Source organism: Sesamum indicum, linkage group LG11, assembly GCF_026168435.1.
Source record: "Sesamum indicum cultivar Baizhima isolate 11 linkage group LG11, ASM2616843v1, whole genome shotgun sequence".
Lineage (NCBI taxonomy): Eukaryota > Viridiplantae > Streptophyta > Magnoliopsida > Lamiales > Pedaliaceae > Sesamum > Sesamum indicum.
This window is the reverse complement of record NC_142667.1, coordinates 9,605,382-9,624,313: the sequence shown is the minus strand read 5'-3', so window position 1 is coordinate 9,624,313 and position 18,932 is coordinate 9,605,382. Positions and strand designations below refer to the sequence as shown.

At 36.0% G+C, this 18,932-nt stretch overlaps 1 protein-coding gene across 4 annotated transcripts; it reads right to left on the bottom strand.

Moving 5' to 3' along the window:
* Nucleotides 1-2,855: 2,855 nt before the first annotated feature.
* Nucleotides 2,856-16,143, bottom strand: S1P (SITE-1 protease). Of its 4 annotated transcripts, none has more exons than XM_011095283.3 (10): nucleotides 15,407-16,139; nucleotides 9,657-9,785; nucleotides 9,406-9,558; nucleotides 7,902-8,018; nucleotides 6,898-7,082; nucleotides 5,444-5,707; nucleotides 4,295-5,363; nucleotides 3,415-3,909; nucleotides 3,242-3,302; nucleotides 2,856-3,128 (listed from the first exon to the last, which is right to left on the bottom strand). In XM_011095283.3, exons 1-10 carry the CDS (start codon nucleotides 15,947-15,949, stop codon nucleotides 3,037-3,039), a joined length of 3,108 nt encoding a protein of 1,035 aa, XP_011093585.1. In that variant the 5' UTR covers nucleotides 15,950-16,139; the 3' UTR covers nucleotides 2,856-3,036. The 4 variants fall into 4 exon arrangements, with proteins under 4 accessions (XP_011093585.1, XP_088731709.1, XP_020553463.1 ...); XM_088875583.1 differs by having other exon boundaries at nucleotides 9,657-9,754; nucleotides 15,407-15,547; XM_020697804.2 differs by having other exon boundaries at nucleotides 9,657-9,804; nucleotides 15,407-15,545.
* Nucleotides 16,144-18,932: the final 2,789 nt, after the last annotated feature.

Here is an 18,932-nt window from a genome sequence, read left to right as displayed (position 1 = left end):
TCTTGTTTTTTTATGGAAAATGGACTCCCCGCTCTGTAATTATTCCACTTAGAGGGTGTTTGGGTGAGTTTCTAAGTCTTTTAAACTATTCTATAAGAAGTTTTCAAGCGTATAAGATGTTTAAAAGTATTCGTAAATTTTTTAGAGAAGCTTATAAGATTCAAAAATAAGATTTTGGGGAAGTTTCTAATTTCTTTTCAAAATTTTAACAAACCCTTTTGAAATTAATTACAAAATTATCATTACTAACATTTTATAAGCTTCATTATTTTATTTTATCCAAACATTTCAAGAGTTTATTTTAAAGTAAGATTAAACGTCTTGTAAGCTCTTAAAATATGTTATAAGATGTAATAGCTTAGCCAAGTATCCTCGTAGCACAAAGATGTCAACTTGTTCAACTTTTCCTGTTGTGAAAATACCATATAAATAGGAAGCAGAATTGGAAAATTAATTGTATTACATTACTAAGAAGTCATGAGTCCAAGAAATAACTATTAGTTTAATCTAATTAGATTTTTAATGTTTTAATAGATTGAATGATGTAATTTATCTTCAGATAAATATGAAGAATTTAACTTTCTTCTTGAGACATTCTGTGTTAAATTCTTAGACGATTGGATGAAACTTCCTGAAAGCTCCAATTAAAGTAATCAAAGATTATCATATTAGATCCTAAATCCTAGCTAGGAAAGATAAGTTTTTTCTTTTCTTTCTTTTTTTCCAATTTACTTCTCATTTTAAGTGTGTGAAATTAATTTTTTTTGAATGAGTGATGAGCAAACGCAAATCTCAAAAAGTGAAGGTGTATGATCTAATGACTTATTTTATTTTAATAAATAAAAAAATAACAAAAAAATATTTTTTTTTTTAATTTTTTTTGGGTCGTGGATGCCACCATGCTCTTTTCTTTTCTCTTTTTGTTAATTTAAAAATTATATATATTATTATTAATTATAAATTTAAATATTTTACTAATCATAATTAATAGTATATTTGAAATTTTATTAATTAAAAAATATAATCAATTGTTACAAATATTTTTCTACAACAAGATAATTTATTTCAATCAGTTCCTACCTATTATGCCATGCATAAACTGATTCCATATGTTGATTTTGATCTTTGTTTTGGTATTAATCAATTATATATATATCAAGATATAATATTTCACCAATTTTATTTTCATTATTGAGTGCATAACATGAACAAAACGAGCCTCGAAAAAATTGTGTGGTGTGGTGTAGACTAAGTAGAAAGAAGTTACGTTAGTCGTTGAGTGAAAGCCGAAAGTAAACGAAACAGTGAAGACATAGTACGAGAGGGGTAAAGTTCCATTTTACGTTTAATGTATCTTTTGGTTTTCTAAGTGTAGCCACGTCAATGTTATTTATATTATATTATATATTATAGAAGAGGCAAACTTTTCAAGCCAGGTTTCTGACTGACGAGAGGGTCACAGTAATTATCCAAAAAAATAAATAAATTATTTGTGTAATTTTATTGAGTGTCGATGTAATTTACTCGAATATTTGTATGAGACACAAAAGATAGAGAAGAGAAGAGGAAAAAGGTGAAAAAAATTATTTTAAAAATTGCCTTAAATTCTCTGCACACTATACAATATATAGTTTTTCTATTTTTTTTCCTCAACTGGAAAAATATTTCTGCAATTTCCAGCATGAGAGAGGGGGACAAGAGATTAGAGAAGAGAAAAGTGGTGAGAAATTTAATACTCGCAATATTTAATCTTTTATCCAACACTTTTTACACATCATTTCAATTATTATTGTAATTTTATCAAATATCCAATCACGTGCCGAAAGAAATCATAACTCAACCAAACTTATTTTATTTCAATTTTTTTACATTAATTGAGTTGAGTCGAGATTATATGATATCACAAACATTCAAAGCCTGATTAGAATTGAGAACTGGTACCTCTAGGCTCAATTATTTATTTATTATAAAAATATATTTTTTTTTAGTATTTTAACACTCCACAATTCGACACAATTTTTTTTTAAAAAAAAATAATGCCCGAGTCATGGATAGCATCCATGACTCAGCGTCGCGGTTGCCATCCACTGCTCGGGTTTTTTTGAAAATAATTATATGTTTAATTAATAGAAAAACATACAAATTGTAGTAATTGTAATATTTAAATTTATAATTAATAATTTTAATGTAATACAAAGAAACCTTGAGCTGTGGGTGGAGACCACGACTTGGGAGCATTAATTTTTTTTAAAACAAATTGTGCTGATCCACGACTCGACACTTTAATTTAAAAAAAAAAAATCGTGATGAGTGTCCACAACACGTCACTTTTTTTTATAATAAATAAATAATTCAGCTGGCACCTCTATTTATAAATCATTGTTCTTTTTTTTTCTTCTAAAATTGAGCAATAGAAGAGATGAAATCACAACCAAAACCTTACATTATTTAGACAATAAATTAAGAAAGAACGTCATGTAATAAGTAAATATTGGTTGACAAATTATATATCTTCATTAACATTAAATAAGAAGTTAGAACATCCAAACAGAAAATTTGCTACCTCAAACAAAAGTCCACATTTCAAGCACTCTGTTATATACATTTTCGGACCTAAAATTATTAGAAAACTCTCTTTTTTCATTTTTTCCCTTTGTACATACAATTATCATATTTTAGTTTATATTCATTTAAAATTATGACAGCAAACATTAGAGGAGATGGGATGTAGTTGTAATCCAATGCTCCACATTTCGACCAAACCAATACCTTCAAATGTTTTTGGGGGATTTTGACCCAAAACATGTGCTTATTCGACTTAATATCAATCATCAGATTTTGAAAGAGTTCCCATATGTCTGTGCCTGTGATTTCAAAATTCTATTGCAAAACTGGAAAATGAACTTCAAATGCAGAACATATCCTTGTGATGATTCTGCATAAAAAATCTTGACATGTGATATTACACTAAAGTGAAAATTTTAACTGCGTCTTTCACTAGCAGTACATAAAACTTTTCGAAACCTGAACTCAAAATTAAGGGTTAGGAGAACTTCTAGAAGAGGCCCCTTTTCTTCTCCTCCGACGCTTCTGCCTAATTTTCCAAAAACTCCATAGAAGCAGAAGGCCTGCAAACAGCATGCTAATAGTTAAACAATGCAAGAACCGAGGAACAATACATAAGATAACGTAGATAATCAGTGCTAACAACACAAGCAATTCTGCCAAGATGCTCCATTACCAGAAAGGGAAACAATAGCAGGTATGAGCCAATGACTAGCAACTAATTCTGGAAAATCAAGCTGCAATGAGAATTGGTTTAGGTCAGTGTTTGCCTCTTCAGTTTGTAAGGTGCCAGTAACCGCTAATACAACTAGATAACTCAAGTAATCATGAGAAAACAACAGTGCTTACATCATCTCCATATAAGTAGCCCAGGTACTTGTTCCCTGAAGAATTGTCATCAATCTTTTTTATCAATCCGGATTTCTTAACTGGAATCTCCATAGTAGTGTTCAAAACTCTGCCCACATCTATGTCAGCATAGCCAGGCAATCTGCGATTTCTTCCCCTGACATGCAAATCATAGCCCTTTGTCCCCCATACTTCGAACCTCGAGTCACTCCCGCAGATCAACTCCTTACTCACAACAGCTGAGTAAGTTGAGAAATTTACATCCGTCCTCCGGGATGGTAATTGGTTGTCGTCCACATGCAATGTTTTGTCTTGTCTACTTGAATCTGAGAAAAGCACAGGATCTCTAATATTCCTGGCAGTAAAATCTAATATTTTCTTAAGGAGCCAATAACAATTTGTGACCATGTGGCTACTGTCCAAACAGTTGGAGTCTCCATAGACTGCGATTCGTCCACCACCAACCTCTAAAAGACCAAGAATAGGTGAATCTGCCTGCACCGATTGGACCCATCATTAGAACATCAAAAATAGCAAGCATCGTATTAGGCATGACATTACCAGTAAACAAAGCCAAAATGTATAATGTGTAAATATATTACCAGAATAGTCAGAGGAGGAAAAAGTCCTTCCTCATAGGCCTCATATCTATACCAAACTAACCAAGTAAAAAGAAAACGCCAGCACCAATCCAGGAGAAAGAAAGTAGCACTCTTTCAGACTTGAGTGGCTTAAATGATATACTGAAGTTAAGCTCATTTAACCATCAGAATATCATGTGTAGCAGAAGGGAAATACATAAAGCTCACAAACTGTAGCACGCTTCTAAAATCATAGTTGGAAGGCTAATAATGCAAGAGGGCAATAAAATGAAGCTTACCTTGCTCATACCAGACAATAAGACATTTTGAGTAGCACCACTCTCCGAGCTATCCAGGAAAGGGAAGCTGTGCAAGTATCCACCCTCAGGGAACTTCACAATATCAGTTCCGGATGCATATCGACTCTGCTCGCCATTAATTACAAAATCGCCATTTAGAATCTTATCTCCAAAAGCTATTCCAAATGGTGCCAAAAGATCATTCAGAGCAGGTACATTGGAACCACCGGTGACAGGAGTCCACCAGCTCCTCGTATTATCATCAAAAAACTTCATTTTCATCATAGAGTCTACGTTGTACCAATCAGCAAAGACTGCAAGACCTAGTCCGTTATTAATGACATCATTTTTGAGTTTTGTCATTTCTTCAGCGAAGTACTCATCCTCAAGATCCACCAGCAGAAGGGTCCCATATTTATTAGCGTCAAAACAAGTAAAAGGAGAACCAAGACTTTCCACATAATATCCTGCGTCCCTTAACATGTTAAACATGATGTGGAAATTTGTATGCAAGTGATCTCCATGCCAGTCCAGGATGTCGTTCCTGACATCCAAGGAATCTCTCGGGATATAACCAGGTGGGTATTTGATACTATGAAATTGGTCCCACAAGATCCTCATTGATCTTTGGGGAGTAGGAACAACTTTCAGTTTCAGGTAAAGGACACAGGTACTTTTTCGAGGATTTTTCTCACCATGAGCTGGGGGGCTGTAAACATTAACAGTTACATTGCCTTCTATTTCACCAGAAAAATGTACCCCTTCTTCTTTGATTTGCATGTGAAGTGCCAGATATCCGGTCCATGGCCAAATAACATCTGAGTAGGTAAAGTGAATGCTGAGAAGATTGCCTTCCTCACTGGAAGGATGCCATACTGGAGGACTTTCAACATAACCAATTACACCCATTCCATTCAAAATGGTGACATTAAAGATCACTGGCATGGCCCCTGCATACAGTGGTTGACGGCAAAAAGGCCAAGAATAGGGGCAATCCATATAGTCAAGGACACTCGGAAATATGCTTGCTCGAGGTTTATAGCTCTTCAAAATGTGGTAAGATTCCAGTCTGATGTTATTATTCAATATTAGAATCAATAATTTGGTGATCAAGTCATATCATATTGAAAGAAACTCAAGGATACTCACAGATCAACCCTGCCTGCTCCCTGCTCATACATGTTTGGACCAGAGAGCTTTGAAGCACCTTCAACCAGTGCTTGTTTCATACTGCCTGGATTTAGAATTTCTTTTCTGTTGTTATCAGGAATGACACTAACAAGAAGGCAAACTATTCCAGCAACCACAGGACTTGCCACGCTGGTGCCCGATAAGCTTTTGCAACCTGTACTAATCTTGGAACCCATAATCTCCCGTCCATATGCAACAACATCAGGCTTCACGCGACCATACCTGTTAAACAAAGTTATCATGGTTATTTATATAGGCATGATCTTAGAAGAAATAAGCTGAGTTGAGTTTTTCATTAAGGAAATATGTCGACGAAGAATCTTAGTTGAAGTTCTGTGGTACTTTCTACCTTCGACAATTTATTCAGGAAAAATGTAGACAAAGAAACTCTTAGTTGAAGTTCTGTCGTACTTTCTACCTTAGACAATTTAGATAAAGATTTCTGCGAGTTGCCTAATTATGTGTTTCCTGTATTAACTGCCTCTGAAGTTGTCATGTCCCACACATAGCTCTCCCCTTTCACCTGTTATCCTCATAACTCTACACATTACAACTAGCATGTATAGCAATGAAAAGGTAGAACTAACAATTCAAGGGGAAAGCTAAAAGAGGAACTCCTTCTGAACTCTTCTGTGAGATGGTTTGGTGTATGTTGTACTTAGGATGTGACTCTTCCACTATGCAGATGAAGAAACTCTTAGTTGAAGTTCCATGGAACTTTTTACCTTGGACAATTTAGATAAAAACTCTATACAAGTCACAGGAGTTGCCTAATTATGTGTTTTCTGTATTAACTGCCACTGAACTTGTCATGCCAGGCACATCTCTCTCCCCTTTCACCTACTATCCCCATGCTTCTCCACATTACATGTAGCCTGTACAGCAATCAAATGGCAGAACTAAATTCAAGAGGAACACTAAAAGAGGCCTTGTGAACACTTTTGGGAGATTGTTTTCATACGTCATACTAACAAGGATGTGGTTTATCTCCATATTAGTTTCCCTGTTAGCTTGAAAATTCATCTTGCAGAAAGGGCGCAGAAAACAGAATGGAGCTATTAATTTGGAGTATAACTTACAAGTATTTCCCCTAGAATAACCACTAGTAGCTCATTTTAGAATCAAGGCTACAAACTGACCATCATTTTTTCTAAAAATTAGTGCATGCCAAAATTCACATACCACGCCTGCAGCTTACTTAGGCACATATATTTATGTTATAAAAACATCTTGCTTTGTATTAGAATGATACTAACGATTCAAAACGAGCCTGACTCTCTAATATCCAATCAATCAATCTTACAATCTAGCACAACATCTCATCAAACCGTCTCCAAGCAGAGGAACAAGTAGAGAGATAGAGAACAAAAATTCAAGCATAGCAAAAATCAGACACAACATCAATACACTACCCGTGAGGAATCTCCCAGGTACTCATGCCACGTGATGAAAATGAAGCTATGTGATCGCTATAATCGATGCCGCCAACACCAATAACATCACTTTGATCTGCAGGGTTGTTCAAAGTTCCATAAAGTGGTCCATCATTTCCGATTGCTGATACCATGATAATATTATTAGCTGTTATTTCCCAAACCTAATAAAAGGAGGGAATACAACATAACACATTTCAGTCAGTATGATAACCATAAGTTCCAGTTTCTGATGATAATTTATTCTTATCATGATCAACATCAGACTCATGGGTCTTAAAGAACAAGCATATATGCATGAAATGAGGTAATCATATTTCAGATGATGTTAGCAGTCTCATAGGTTTTAACTACATCAATAATATACAATAAATCCAGATTGCAGAAACATATTACATTAGGCAGGATTATGCAAAGACGAATGAACTAAAAGTTCAATAGATAAATAGGGAGCATTTCCTACTACTCCACAAGGAGATACAACCAGATATTTTGCATGAAAATAGTCTATACATGGCTTTTTGTGAATCTGATGTGTTCAGGGCGTAAACTTTTCCCTTACAGATAAGCTGTTTCTTCATTAGAAACCCTTCCCTTAACCTCCACACAAACCACTCAATCACAACGGAACGCAAGTTGTACACTTCTTCTGTATATAAGAGATTGGTTTTCTCCAGTAACATGACTTTCTCTTCTCTATTTCCACAACAAATCAGATATCTGGAATTTCTTTTTGCATATTACCATTAGCCCTTATGTCCGAGGAAGCATAAGTTCTTGACAAGAAGCTTAGAAACAATGCAGCTAGATGTTCTCTGGAAGATGCACTGATAAAGGGCAAATAACTAGCGAAAAAACATTAATTAGACAAATTGATGCAGAAAAGGAAGTGAGGAAGACAAGAACAGCACACAACTCGAGGTAGAAGTGAAATGCAAGAAAGTGAAGAATTGCTGAAATAGAGCCAAAAGCCATAGTTTCACCTTCTCCACAAATGGAAGATCCAGATAATCAGGTCCACCAATGCTCAAATTCAGCACATCCATCTTGGTTGCAATAGCATAATTGAATGCATCAAGAAACCATGATGTGTATGAAACCTGCAATGAGCTGAAAAGAATTTTCTCATAAACTTCTTAAATATATTTCTAATAATAGGAGAAACACAAAACATGTATAGATGAAGTAATACGATTAAAAAGAAACATGTATAGAAGAAGTAATAGGAAGAAAAGAAAACACGTCTAGAAGAATACTTAGAACATGATTGGAAACAGATACATTTACACCTATAAACCCTCTGCACTAGGCATGGTTCCTTAATATATCAAGGGCTGATCGATTAATCAATTATAAAAAATTCTGTGCATTCACCTTACTGAAAGAGGTTTGTGCACAGCAATTATTAACCAATGTAGAGCAATTGATGGATAAGATTGACACCACCAAAGGTTGGTTTACCATAATGAATGACATGGCAAAGCAAAGAACACTTCATTCCACAAATTGGGAACTTCAACATTTCAATGTTTTGACTTAATGCTAAAATAATGACGCACAATCCTGCCTATGTTAAGATGTGATCATCATCAATGACAATTAGATCCCCAACAACTTTAGCACTCTAAGAAAGATAGTCATTCCCTCTTCCATATAAACCATGCAGCCAGCAAAAGAAGATAATTACTAACAGAAAAAGACCCGAAAAATATAAAGAGGATCCAAAAGTAGCAGTCTTGAGACCTTCGATTTACTTTGGAATAAGATTGGTGGAAGTAGAACTCTACTAAACATCTTTAAAGCCAAAATTAAAAACTGACATGATTATACATCTAGAGATGTGTATGGTTGTTTGAAACTCTTTGGTTTACACTTACAGAAAAGGATATTTTCCCCATTTGAAGTGAAATTAATTTAATAGTAAAAATGATGTAAATTGATTTTCTATAATTATAAAGAATAGTAACATTTATACCCCCTTGCACTAGTATTTAGTACAAGTACACCCCCGTCACATGGATGTCCAAACCCCAAGGGTATTTTTGCCCACAAAGAATTCAAACAATAGTTGAAGGGCAAAGTAGGAAATGAACTATTTTGGACTAGTGGCATTTTTGTTGGCTGTCGTCACTGTAAGGCAGAAGTAGGTACACATTCTAAAAATCAGGGGGGTGACAGTAGTTTGGGTCCAATGAAGGGTTTTGCGAATTTGGGACATATCTGAGGGGAGGATTGTAATAAAACTTATATCTATACTGAGCAAACAAAATATAATTTGACTAAATCTCAATTCTAGTTCAATAGAATCAAACACGCATTTTACTCTACAACTAATTTTTAGAACTCTTGGGGACTCTAGTGTCAAAATTACAGCTCAATTCAGTTGCAAAACGGCTATAATAAGTTGATTAGGCACAACTCTGATGCTAGAGTCACCACTATTAGCCTAAAGCCAGCAGCAGTTTATACACATACAATAAGCATTACCTGAGCATCAGTAAACACCCGGAAAGCATAGATCTCAGTATCCGGAGCAAAGCCAAGACACTCTGCATCTTGACCAGCAATAACACCAGCAACAAATGTTCCATGTCCAAGATTGTCATTTAGCGTATCTTCATTGGTCCAGTTCGTGCGTTCCTGATAATTTTCAGCCATTATCAACAACTAAACCAGAACAAAAAGAAAAGAAGGGAACTGCCTCATGACAGAATTTCCTCCCCATGGCAAAAGGTTACCTTGATATTACGAAAATGTGGGTGATTTGCACGAATCCCAGTATCAAAGATAGCCATTTTTACTTTTGCACCAGTATAGCCTTTTGACCAGAGAGCATCTGCTCCAAACAAGGAGGTAACTTGAGATTTCTGCAACAATGGAGCAGAACTATGAAGGGGGATAAGTTAACGAGGGAAGTGGAAAGTGGAAACTGGAAACGACATCTAATGAAGGCATTAACCAAGTAGAAATTCTGGAGTTAGTTAAATTGTTTTCAGTAACACAACATCAGACCCATTTACTGTACGGAGTTACAAGATAAGTATGCCAAACACTCAAACCTATCAAAGGCTAACGCACACGAAGGAAGAACCACAGAAATGATAAAGGAGCAGAACCTTTCGTGATCAGGCCAGACATATCTTATACTACTAAACAGAAATGTAGAACTTTTGTAATTATTATAACTCTTTTAGAAAGGAAAGAATAGTTGCCCCAATGTTTTCATTCTCATCATCTCTAAATTGCTAGAATACCATAAAGAAAGTCTAGTTCAAAGCATATGTACAAAATCATAAGATCTAGGCCGAGAACAAAAAACATTAGTAACAGAGGCCAAATTCAAAGAAAATGAGGATTTCCTAAGATATATAACAGAGGTGTAACATATCAATTTGCTCCTTAAACCACCCGTCAATCGTCAATTCTTTCAAAATTCAACAGTCCAAAATAATGAATAACATCACTTTAGTAAACGCCAATAACCCAAGTTACTTAGTGCAAAGAACAAAAATCTTGTTACAAGCAAACCAGCTCTCTTTCACGTGATGTGGCAGTATAGACTAGTTAGAAGGTAGAAGTTAGAACAAGCTTTTGCAATTTTTTTTTTTATTTTGATACAGAGGATAGAATTAGCTCCATCATTCTTCTCACGAAAGTTAATAGTTAGTGCAATGATAGCCTTGTTTTCCTTGTAGCATAGTTGTTAAAAGCACAAGGTGCATCATGTCGTAAAGGTGTCCTGGAGCCATGGCGCAAGGCGCGGAATGTGCCTTTCTAAATTACGGTACATATTTGCATAAATAAATTATATATTCATACATTAATATCTTTTAACATCAATATTACACAAATAATTAAATATAAGTACTAGAAACTATATTAATCATTGGGCTTATTGACTAAATGCTTGTACTACGTAATATGTCAAGTAACAATCTTGCAAGCTCAAATCAAAAACATCAAGCAACAACGATCATTACGATTATGAAACATCTACTGCTAATTAAATTGAAACTGTAAGAAGCAACAATGCCATTGTACAGGCTTTTTATGAAGCTTCGATTGTTCAATAAGGAAATGATATTACACAACCAAAGTTCAAAGTTTATGAATATCCACGCATCATCAAGAGTTGGAAGGGTTCATTAAAAGTCTGTTATCTAAATCATATGCTCAATTCATGTCAACTGATATTTCTTAGTGAAGAGAAGGGAAACTTAATCAACACAATGGGAGTAACCCTCGACAAACACAGGTGAAGTGAAAACAAATTGATCTTGGTAAACGGAGGTTTCGATGTGAAAGTTACTAATGATTACCTCTAATACAGACAGAGATCAGGAGGTCTTACTTGCCAGACGAAACCTCCTTTAGATGGTATGTGAAAAAGAGTGCAATGTCATGTTGTTTAATTAGAGATAATGAATTCACAAAACTTCATGTGATTGGTGCAAGGAAGCATGTGTCTGGAAGAATATGGAAGTTCTACAGTGTGGCTGAGATCATTATTCCCAATGCTTAAAGGATATAATTATTAATGGAAGGTGGGGAAGCTCCACAAACAGCACATGGAGTGGGCTTCTAGTCAATATCTTAAGACGGCAATGGTAGTTAAAGTTTCATGTCAAGACAATTGGATGTTGAAAGAGAAAACCTTCATAAGACCATCAATGCAGAAAAGAAAGGTTATTTTATGGAGGCAAATCGTGGTATATCTATCATGCATACCAATTTGGTTATATTCTATCAACTTTAATTTTAAATAGGCCCTGGCATTTTGAATTCAGTTGCTACACGCACAATACCCATTCCTATTTACTACTAGCACTGGAAGTCATAATGATAAATAATAAGTTCAATCACACCAGCTCTCAAACAAGAGTTTGTTGTGACAGATAGATGGGTCCCATAGTGATTGATACAGGAAGGAGTGCTGATTTGGAATAGGAAGAAGGTTACTGCTTTATCAATGCTGTTACACTCAGATAGATAAGCAATATCTTTTGCATTTAAGGTAAACACTCATGAAGACATGTGATATTTATTATTTAGCCACCAAGCTGTCACAAACCAAACTCCATAACCAAAAGTAGGACATGAACTATTTTTGCTTCAAAAATTGTATCAAACTATGAAACTCCAAGCGGCTCCCTTGTGTTAAAATCCGATACTCTGACTCCATACTCTTCAACTCCAATATACAGGACAATGTTTTTATTATCTTTAAACGGTGTGGTTTTGTTTCCAAAATTTGGCCATCACTCTATTAAATGTAATTGAGTCTTTTAACCTCATGCGTTCTAACAATTTGGACCTCACGCTATTACTTGCAATAATTTGACATTAAAGACATACATATATTATAGTTGAAACACATTAGAAAGTAATCAAATTGCCGTGCCTTTCATCCAATTCACAAGGACGAAGTTAGGAAATTTTCAGTGTCAGCAATTTGTGGAACATGAACTTGAGCCAATATGCAGAGGAACTAGTTCTCAGCTAATATGCAACAGTAAACAAAGTCTCCACTAACACTCTGTTAAATCAACATGGAGACAATAAGTTTGCTGTGCCATGGATTCCTTCAACTCCAAACTCACTGGATTTCCTACCAACATTCTGGTTCGATAAACATAAAGACATCTTCAGCTTTTTTTCCTGGATGAATGTTGCATCTAATAAAGACCTCAAAAAGGGGTGCTAGATTTCATGGAAGGTTCACCAACCACGATAAACATAAAAGGTAAACTGGTTAGGGGGAATTATCCCCTCCCTTACACAGACTTGGTTCATCAGCCAACAGATAAGAAATTCCATTGACCATTCTAGAAAGTTTTAGAAGCTTTTACCTCAGCCATCTTCAACGAAAAGAAGAGCTTCCGAGTTTTACAGGAGATAGCAAAGGACAATAATTCGAATACAAAAAAGAAACAAACATAATCATCAATTTTTTTCTTCTCAAGATGCAGGTCGCACATGGAGTATGAGCTTTGATGGACAACTTGTACCAGAAATATCGATTTTGGTACTTTTGAATGAGATTAAGTATCAAATTGTCACATTATAATACTTTGTTATGCAAATAGCACAAAATACATTACTCAAGGGTTAAAGAATTCTTCTACCCCCAAATTACTAACAAAAAGAGGCATAAGTGATGATCTAAGATTTTCTAGTAACCTGACCTTTGCAGATGAGATTCAAAAGGCACATAAAATAACCTCTTACAACAATCAATCACCCATGCTCATCAGTATACTAGCGATCCCAAGTTATAAGACCTAGTATGTTATTCAAGCAATAGATCCAACCAAACTAGAATCAATAGGACATTTGCATAATTCACAAGGGTATGTGCTTGAGTGCATATTAAAGCACATTGATTCAACATTTAAAATAAAAGACATTAGAAAATTTTAATTCACCCATATGCAATCAATCAAATATACAACAGAATATGAGTAATTCCAATGTCTATTATTTGACTAAGTTACATCATGCCGCAATTCACCCCCTTAGTCTTCATTAGCTTGTACTTCCACCTTGTTTTAAAGGTCAAAGTAACATGTATTCCAATATCTTCAACCAAAGTGCACAACACGTGGCTCTCTCTGTCCCAGGGCGCAGGAGTGCGAAGACAATAATGATGTAAATTCTAACTGAAAATTCACTGCTTACTCAGCTGATCCTGAAGCATCCTAACTTGATTGCTTGGCTTAATTGTATTCAAATTTATTGCACCACAATTTCGAATTTCATGTGTTATATGTGAAAGAAGGTGCATACATCATCCTAAGATGTCACATATAGAAAAACAGTGTTTCACGTATTGACATTAAATATGCTTGCATACTAACAAGATACAGAACCATGCCTATTGATCATGGAAAAGTCTTATTATACTCCACTTTTATTCTCTTCCTCTTATAGACACTTTTCATCCTCCTCCTCTCAAAGGGCTTATAAATGACATTAGTTCTCTCCCTTTTGCAAATATCTTAACCACTAAATCCTTTCTTTCTTTCTTTCTATCCAAAATTTTCTTGTTACTTCTCTTCCATCATTCTCTATATCATACTTCGTTTGGTTTTCTTATCTTTTTCCTTTCATTCATATCTCTCTCCTCCTTCCTTCACTGCAGATTACTTCTCTTGAAGTTCTCTTGATCTCAGATCTGTTATCTATTCATTTCTCCTCAGCTTCCTCCTTCGCTCCTCAGCCGCCATTGCCGTTTCTTTTTCTCCTTTTGTTCCCACACCAGGGGAACCAAATGGACAAAATATTAAATCCAGAAAATATAAGTCTGCAGAAAAGCTCAGCCCAGTTCTCAGCCAATTTCTGCTACTTATCTGGCCAGAACACTGGGCACACCAAGTTCTCAAGCTAGCTTATATAACTAGTCATCTCAATCCAGTGCCTTTGGCAAAGGACACAAAGAGAACAAACCATCCAGACCTTAACTGAGTTTCAGCTGGGACTTGTCTTTTTGGTCATTATAGATTCACTTGCTTATTGTCACCTTCTCTTGCCCTTCAACAGCCTGGTTATCACATAAAAGTCTTCCTGGCAAGCACCGAGGACGGCCAAGCAAGGGACACTAAAGAGGTTCAGCAATCAGACTATCTTCTGCAACTTAACTAGTTATTCTAGCTTAACAACTGAACTGACTAATATAGCCAGGAGCTAAGGAGTTAATCAACTTGTGATAATTGAAGGTATTTGTGTTGCGGTCACTTGACTTTGAGTAGAACATCGAACTAGAATTTTTGACGCCTAACAAGCTACCCAAGTCATATGGTAATAAGAAATACACTCATATCTACCACTAATGGTCATAGTTCGAATGGGAGAAGTCTTCAATGTCCATGAGAAGGCAAAATAAAATGTGCTATTGACTGCTTGTGTTTGAGTACATATCTGTGCAGCATCAGATAAATATAAATAGTGAACTTACGAAAATAACTTGAATCTTACATATTCAATGACACGAAATGAATCATTTTTGCTTAAATGGAGTATTTTTCTTGTTATATCTACAGTAATTTTGTTAGTTATTATTATCTGTCCCATTATCCTTCTGATGAGGTTACAACATTCTATGATAGGCGCGTAGAATCCCCAAACTTCCATGTTTTAAATATATTCTCTCCTTCCTGAGGTTAAGGTGAAAAACTGAACTTTTCAATGAAGTACAAATAACTCTTTTCTCATTTACTCAGTTTTCCAGGTGAAGTGCTAAGAGTTTAAGATCACAGTAAAAGCTCCTTCCCAATGGGTATGCATGATTCGTGTTTGTGGGGATTCAAATAACTAATGCGGGCAGGTCTCAGTTTTTCACCATTTTAATCATACCTCCAGTAAATTCAAAGTCTCCAGCACAATCACTCTACGTAGTAGATATTTGCATCCAGAAGTTTTGCAGATATAAAGTTTCTTACATAGTAACAAATAAGACAACATGCATAACCCCAGATCAAAGAAAGCTCACCTGCATCATCAGATTCCTCCTCCAGCTAATTCTCACACCATCAGTATTCGCCACGGCGGCGGTGGAGTTCTCCCCTTCACCAAACGACATGGCGGTGAAAAACTTGCCGGGCCTCTTCTTCCCATCCACGAAGGCCCCAATAGCTTTCTCCTCAAGAACCCCCCTCTGGTAGCTGACATCCAAGGAAACATCCTTCACCAGCTCCAATTTCTCAAACTCCCCTACAAGAAACTCCTTCAGGCGTTCTTCGATCGACACAAGGGCGAAATCCGTGGGGAACTTCATTGCGGGGTTCTGCCTCTCGACCCATTTCCAGCCATTTGATTTCACATTGCGCTCGAGATACTCCCTGAAGTCCTGGGCCTTCTTGTACTGGAAAAATCGGATTATGTGATTCTTGGGGGCAGTTTTTTCCGGCGAAGAGACAGGTGAAGTAGAGTTCCGCGTATAGGGGTAAAGAATCTGGTTGACGAAAAAGGAAAGGAGAAGGATAAGGAAAGAGAGGACGAAGATGGAGATTCGACAGGTGAAACGGCGGGTCATGGCGGTGGATACCACATGGGAAATTATGGGGTAGGGATCGGGGAGTGGATTCGTGGTACGTCGGAGTGTAGAGAAATCAAATGCGAGCCTGATTTAGTAAAGAAAATACGAAGAAGAAGAAGAGAGCTCAAACAGTGGCAGTCTTACAAATATGTACTCACTCTCAACAGATGCGACTAAATATCATTATTTTTCCCCAACACTAAATTCGCAGTTGGTATAAAAAAGTTTATATTTGTTTGTATAGATTGCTATGTTGCCCACATTAAAATCATGGTACTCCTAGATTATCCAAAGTTAAATTATATAGGCATTCTTTATGCCTTCTTTACCTAGAGTGTATTTATTTTGTGAGTTGATATTATTAATTCAACCTCAAGATGTACAGTGAGTTGGATTGGGTCAACTCAATTCAGAATTGAATTGAACCAATAAAAAAATAGGTTAGTTCGGCCAAATTCACTTGAAATTCGATCAATCCCAAAATCAATATTTAGGACCAGCCCGGCCAAGTGCCCAGCATCACTTGATCCTGGACCGGGCTTGGGTCGGGCCTATTGAGCTTTTATTTTTAGGGATAATTACACTCCCCTCTCCAGAGGTTGATGTAATTATACGTAGACCCCTTGTGGTTTGAGAAATTACGTCTAACACCTCTAAGATTTACTTCCGTCTAACAAATAAGTCCGTTTGTTAATCAAAACTTATCAAATTTGCTGATATTAACTAAAATATCAAAAACAAATTTATATTTCTCCTCGATTAACTTATTACTGATTTGTTACAGGTAAAATAATTTTTTTGACCAAATTACCCTTATACGTCTTCATGCACTAGTGCATGTGTGGAGGTATATCTTCATCTTCATAAGTGTACTTTAATCCAAAAAAAATTGTTTGACCTGCAATAACTCAATAATAAGTCAATTGATGGTAAATATCAATTTTCATTCAGTTTTTTTGTTAATATCAACGAATTCAGTGAATTTTGACCAACGGATGGACTTATTTGTTAGAGGAAAACAAATCTCAATGGTACTAGATGTAATTTTCCAAATCACATGAGGTTTATATATTATTACAGCAAACCTCAAGAGAGAGGAGTGTAATTATCCCTTTTTTTAAGTTCATTATATATTCTTTACTATTATTTTTCTAGATATAAATTTTGTATGATTTAACTTATTATTTATTTATGTTGTAATATGATTATAAATTTAAGTAACTATTTATAAGAGAAACTCAATATCATATAAAAATAAATAAATATAACAAGTACATACGAGCTTGGTTTGGGCCTAGTTTGGCCTCAATCGGGTCGGTCCATGGGCTGGGTCTGGGTTTAAAAATAGACCGAATTGGTGCCCATTTAAAGATCCAGGACCACCCCAAAATCGGCCAAGAACAGTAGTGGGTCGGGCTTTTGCAAGCTAGTCTGTGCCGATCTTAGGCCGACCCAACCCACCGTGCCCCTTGAATCCAACCTAATACAACATAATTTTTTGTCCCGTTTATTTTGATGTATAAGCTTGTAAAGAAATTAGTCTAGATTAATATCGTGTTTACTTTGTTATATGGGGTTCTGGTATAAAATCAAAACTCTATACTAATTACTGTTACACCTGAATAACTCATACCATCTTGGGTGGTAGTATAAAATTAGCCTCAAGGTTGCACCAAATATGAATGGCCATTGTGTCCTCAAAATTTTACTTAATAATAATAATGATGATGAGATGCGTTAAAAAAAATACACGGGTCCAATAAATCTGGACAATCATTCAAGACTTGAGCCGAAACAAATGCAAATCCTGAAGGGGGACCTACAAAAAAAGCGTTAGTACTCTGACACCCAATTTAGTATTGGATTTGAGATTGAATAAAGCCAAAAAATAAATAAATGTGATTAAAAATTGAGATATAGTGAATAAAGTTGGTGAAAAGTATAAGAGCACATGATAATGTGCTTGTAGAGTGCTTAGAGAATGTTTAGAAAGTGAGAGAAATGGTTTAGAGAGTAAGAAAAGTGTGAGGGACATGAGAGTCATTGTCCAGAGTGTGAAAAAGGTGTCAGGAAGGTCTCCTTCATATGGAAGAGTAAACTTGTATTATAGAGGGGTGTCCCATGCAATGGGGTTCTGCACTTTTCCATCATTCTCGGGGAGAAATGAATAAGCATCATTTGGATAATCTATGGTCTGAATTTATCTCCGAGTTGGGGAATATCCTTTATCAGTGATGACTCATAACCGCTAGGAAATCCTAGTCATCAAGGAGTCCAGGGCTTTGGGTGGACCTCTCTCGTCTGCAAAGAGTCCCAACCAGCAGGGATGTCTTCCTTACTAGGGTTGATATGGTTCTAGGGTGGCTACTAACCTTTGAGCTAATGATGTACCACGTGGGAGAGTGCGTTGCCACGTGTGTGGGCTTTTTGGGCTAAATATTTTGGTGGGGTTTTATCATGGTTAGAGTTGGGGGATGACCTAAGCCTTCTCCCTTTGCCAATCGGTTTTCTGGGGGACATCCGCTAGGGGTGATTGCCAGGTCCTCTTGGGGCTTCTAGGATGTTACGGGCTTCTCGTTTCTTTCTTCTTTTTGGATCACTTGGACCTCTTTGAGCCAACTTATTTTTATGCACATTAATGATGATGATGATAAAAACAATAATAATTAATGCATATGGCCCAAAGAAGTCCAGCCCAAGGAAGAATAAAAAGAACCCAATACTCCTCCATCAACCTAATAGCCCACAAAGGGATAGGAATCCAAGATGTTCACAAACTTAGCCCAAGGATATGGCCCAACAAGGTGACTGGCCCGAGGCCCATGTTTAGACATCTCCCCACACAGCATACATCAGGATCGCCAAATGTACTTCTCAACCAATATGGAAAACACAAAGTCAAGGAATGACTCTTTGAAGCCCTGACTCCCTGACTAGGAGAACTCCCTAGTGATTAGGAATCCTTGCTAGTGAAAGATTC

Excerpts from the sequence above, each read along its gene's own strand:
- S1P (XM_011095283.3), bottom strand. The coding sequence starts at position 15,949 with ATGACCCGCCGTTTCACCTGTCGAATCTCCATCTTCGTCCTCTCTTTC. Across the intron at positions 8,019-9,405 it reads GGGTGTTTACTGATGCTCAG|GTTTCATACACATCATGGTT; the intron begins GTAATGCTTATT and ends AGCTCATTGCAG. Across the intron at positions 3,129-3,241 it reads TGCTATTGTTTCCCTTTCTG|GCCTTCTGCTTCTATGGAGT; the intron begins GTAATGGAGCAT and ends TGCTGTTTGCAG.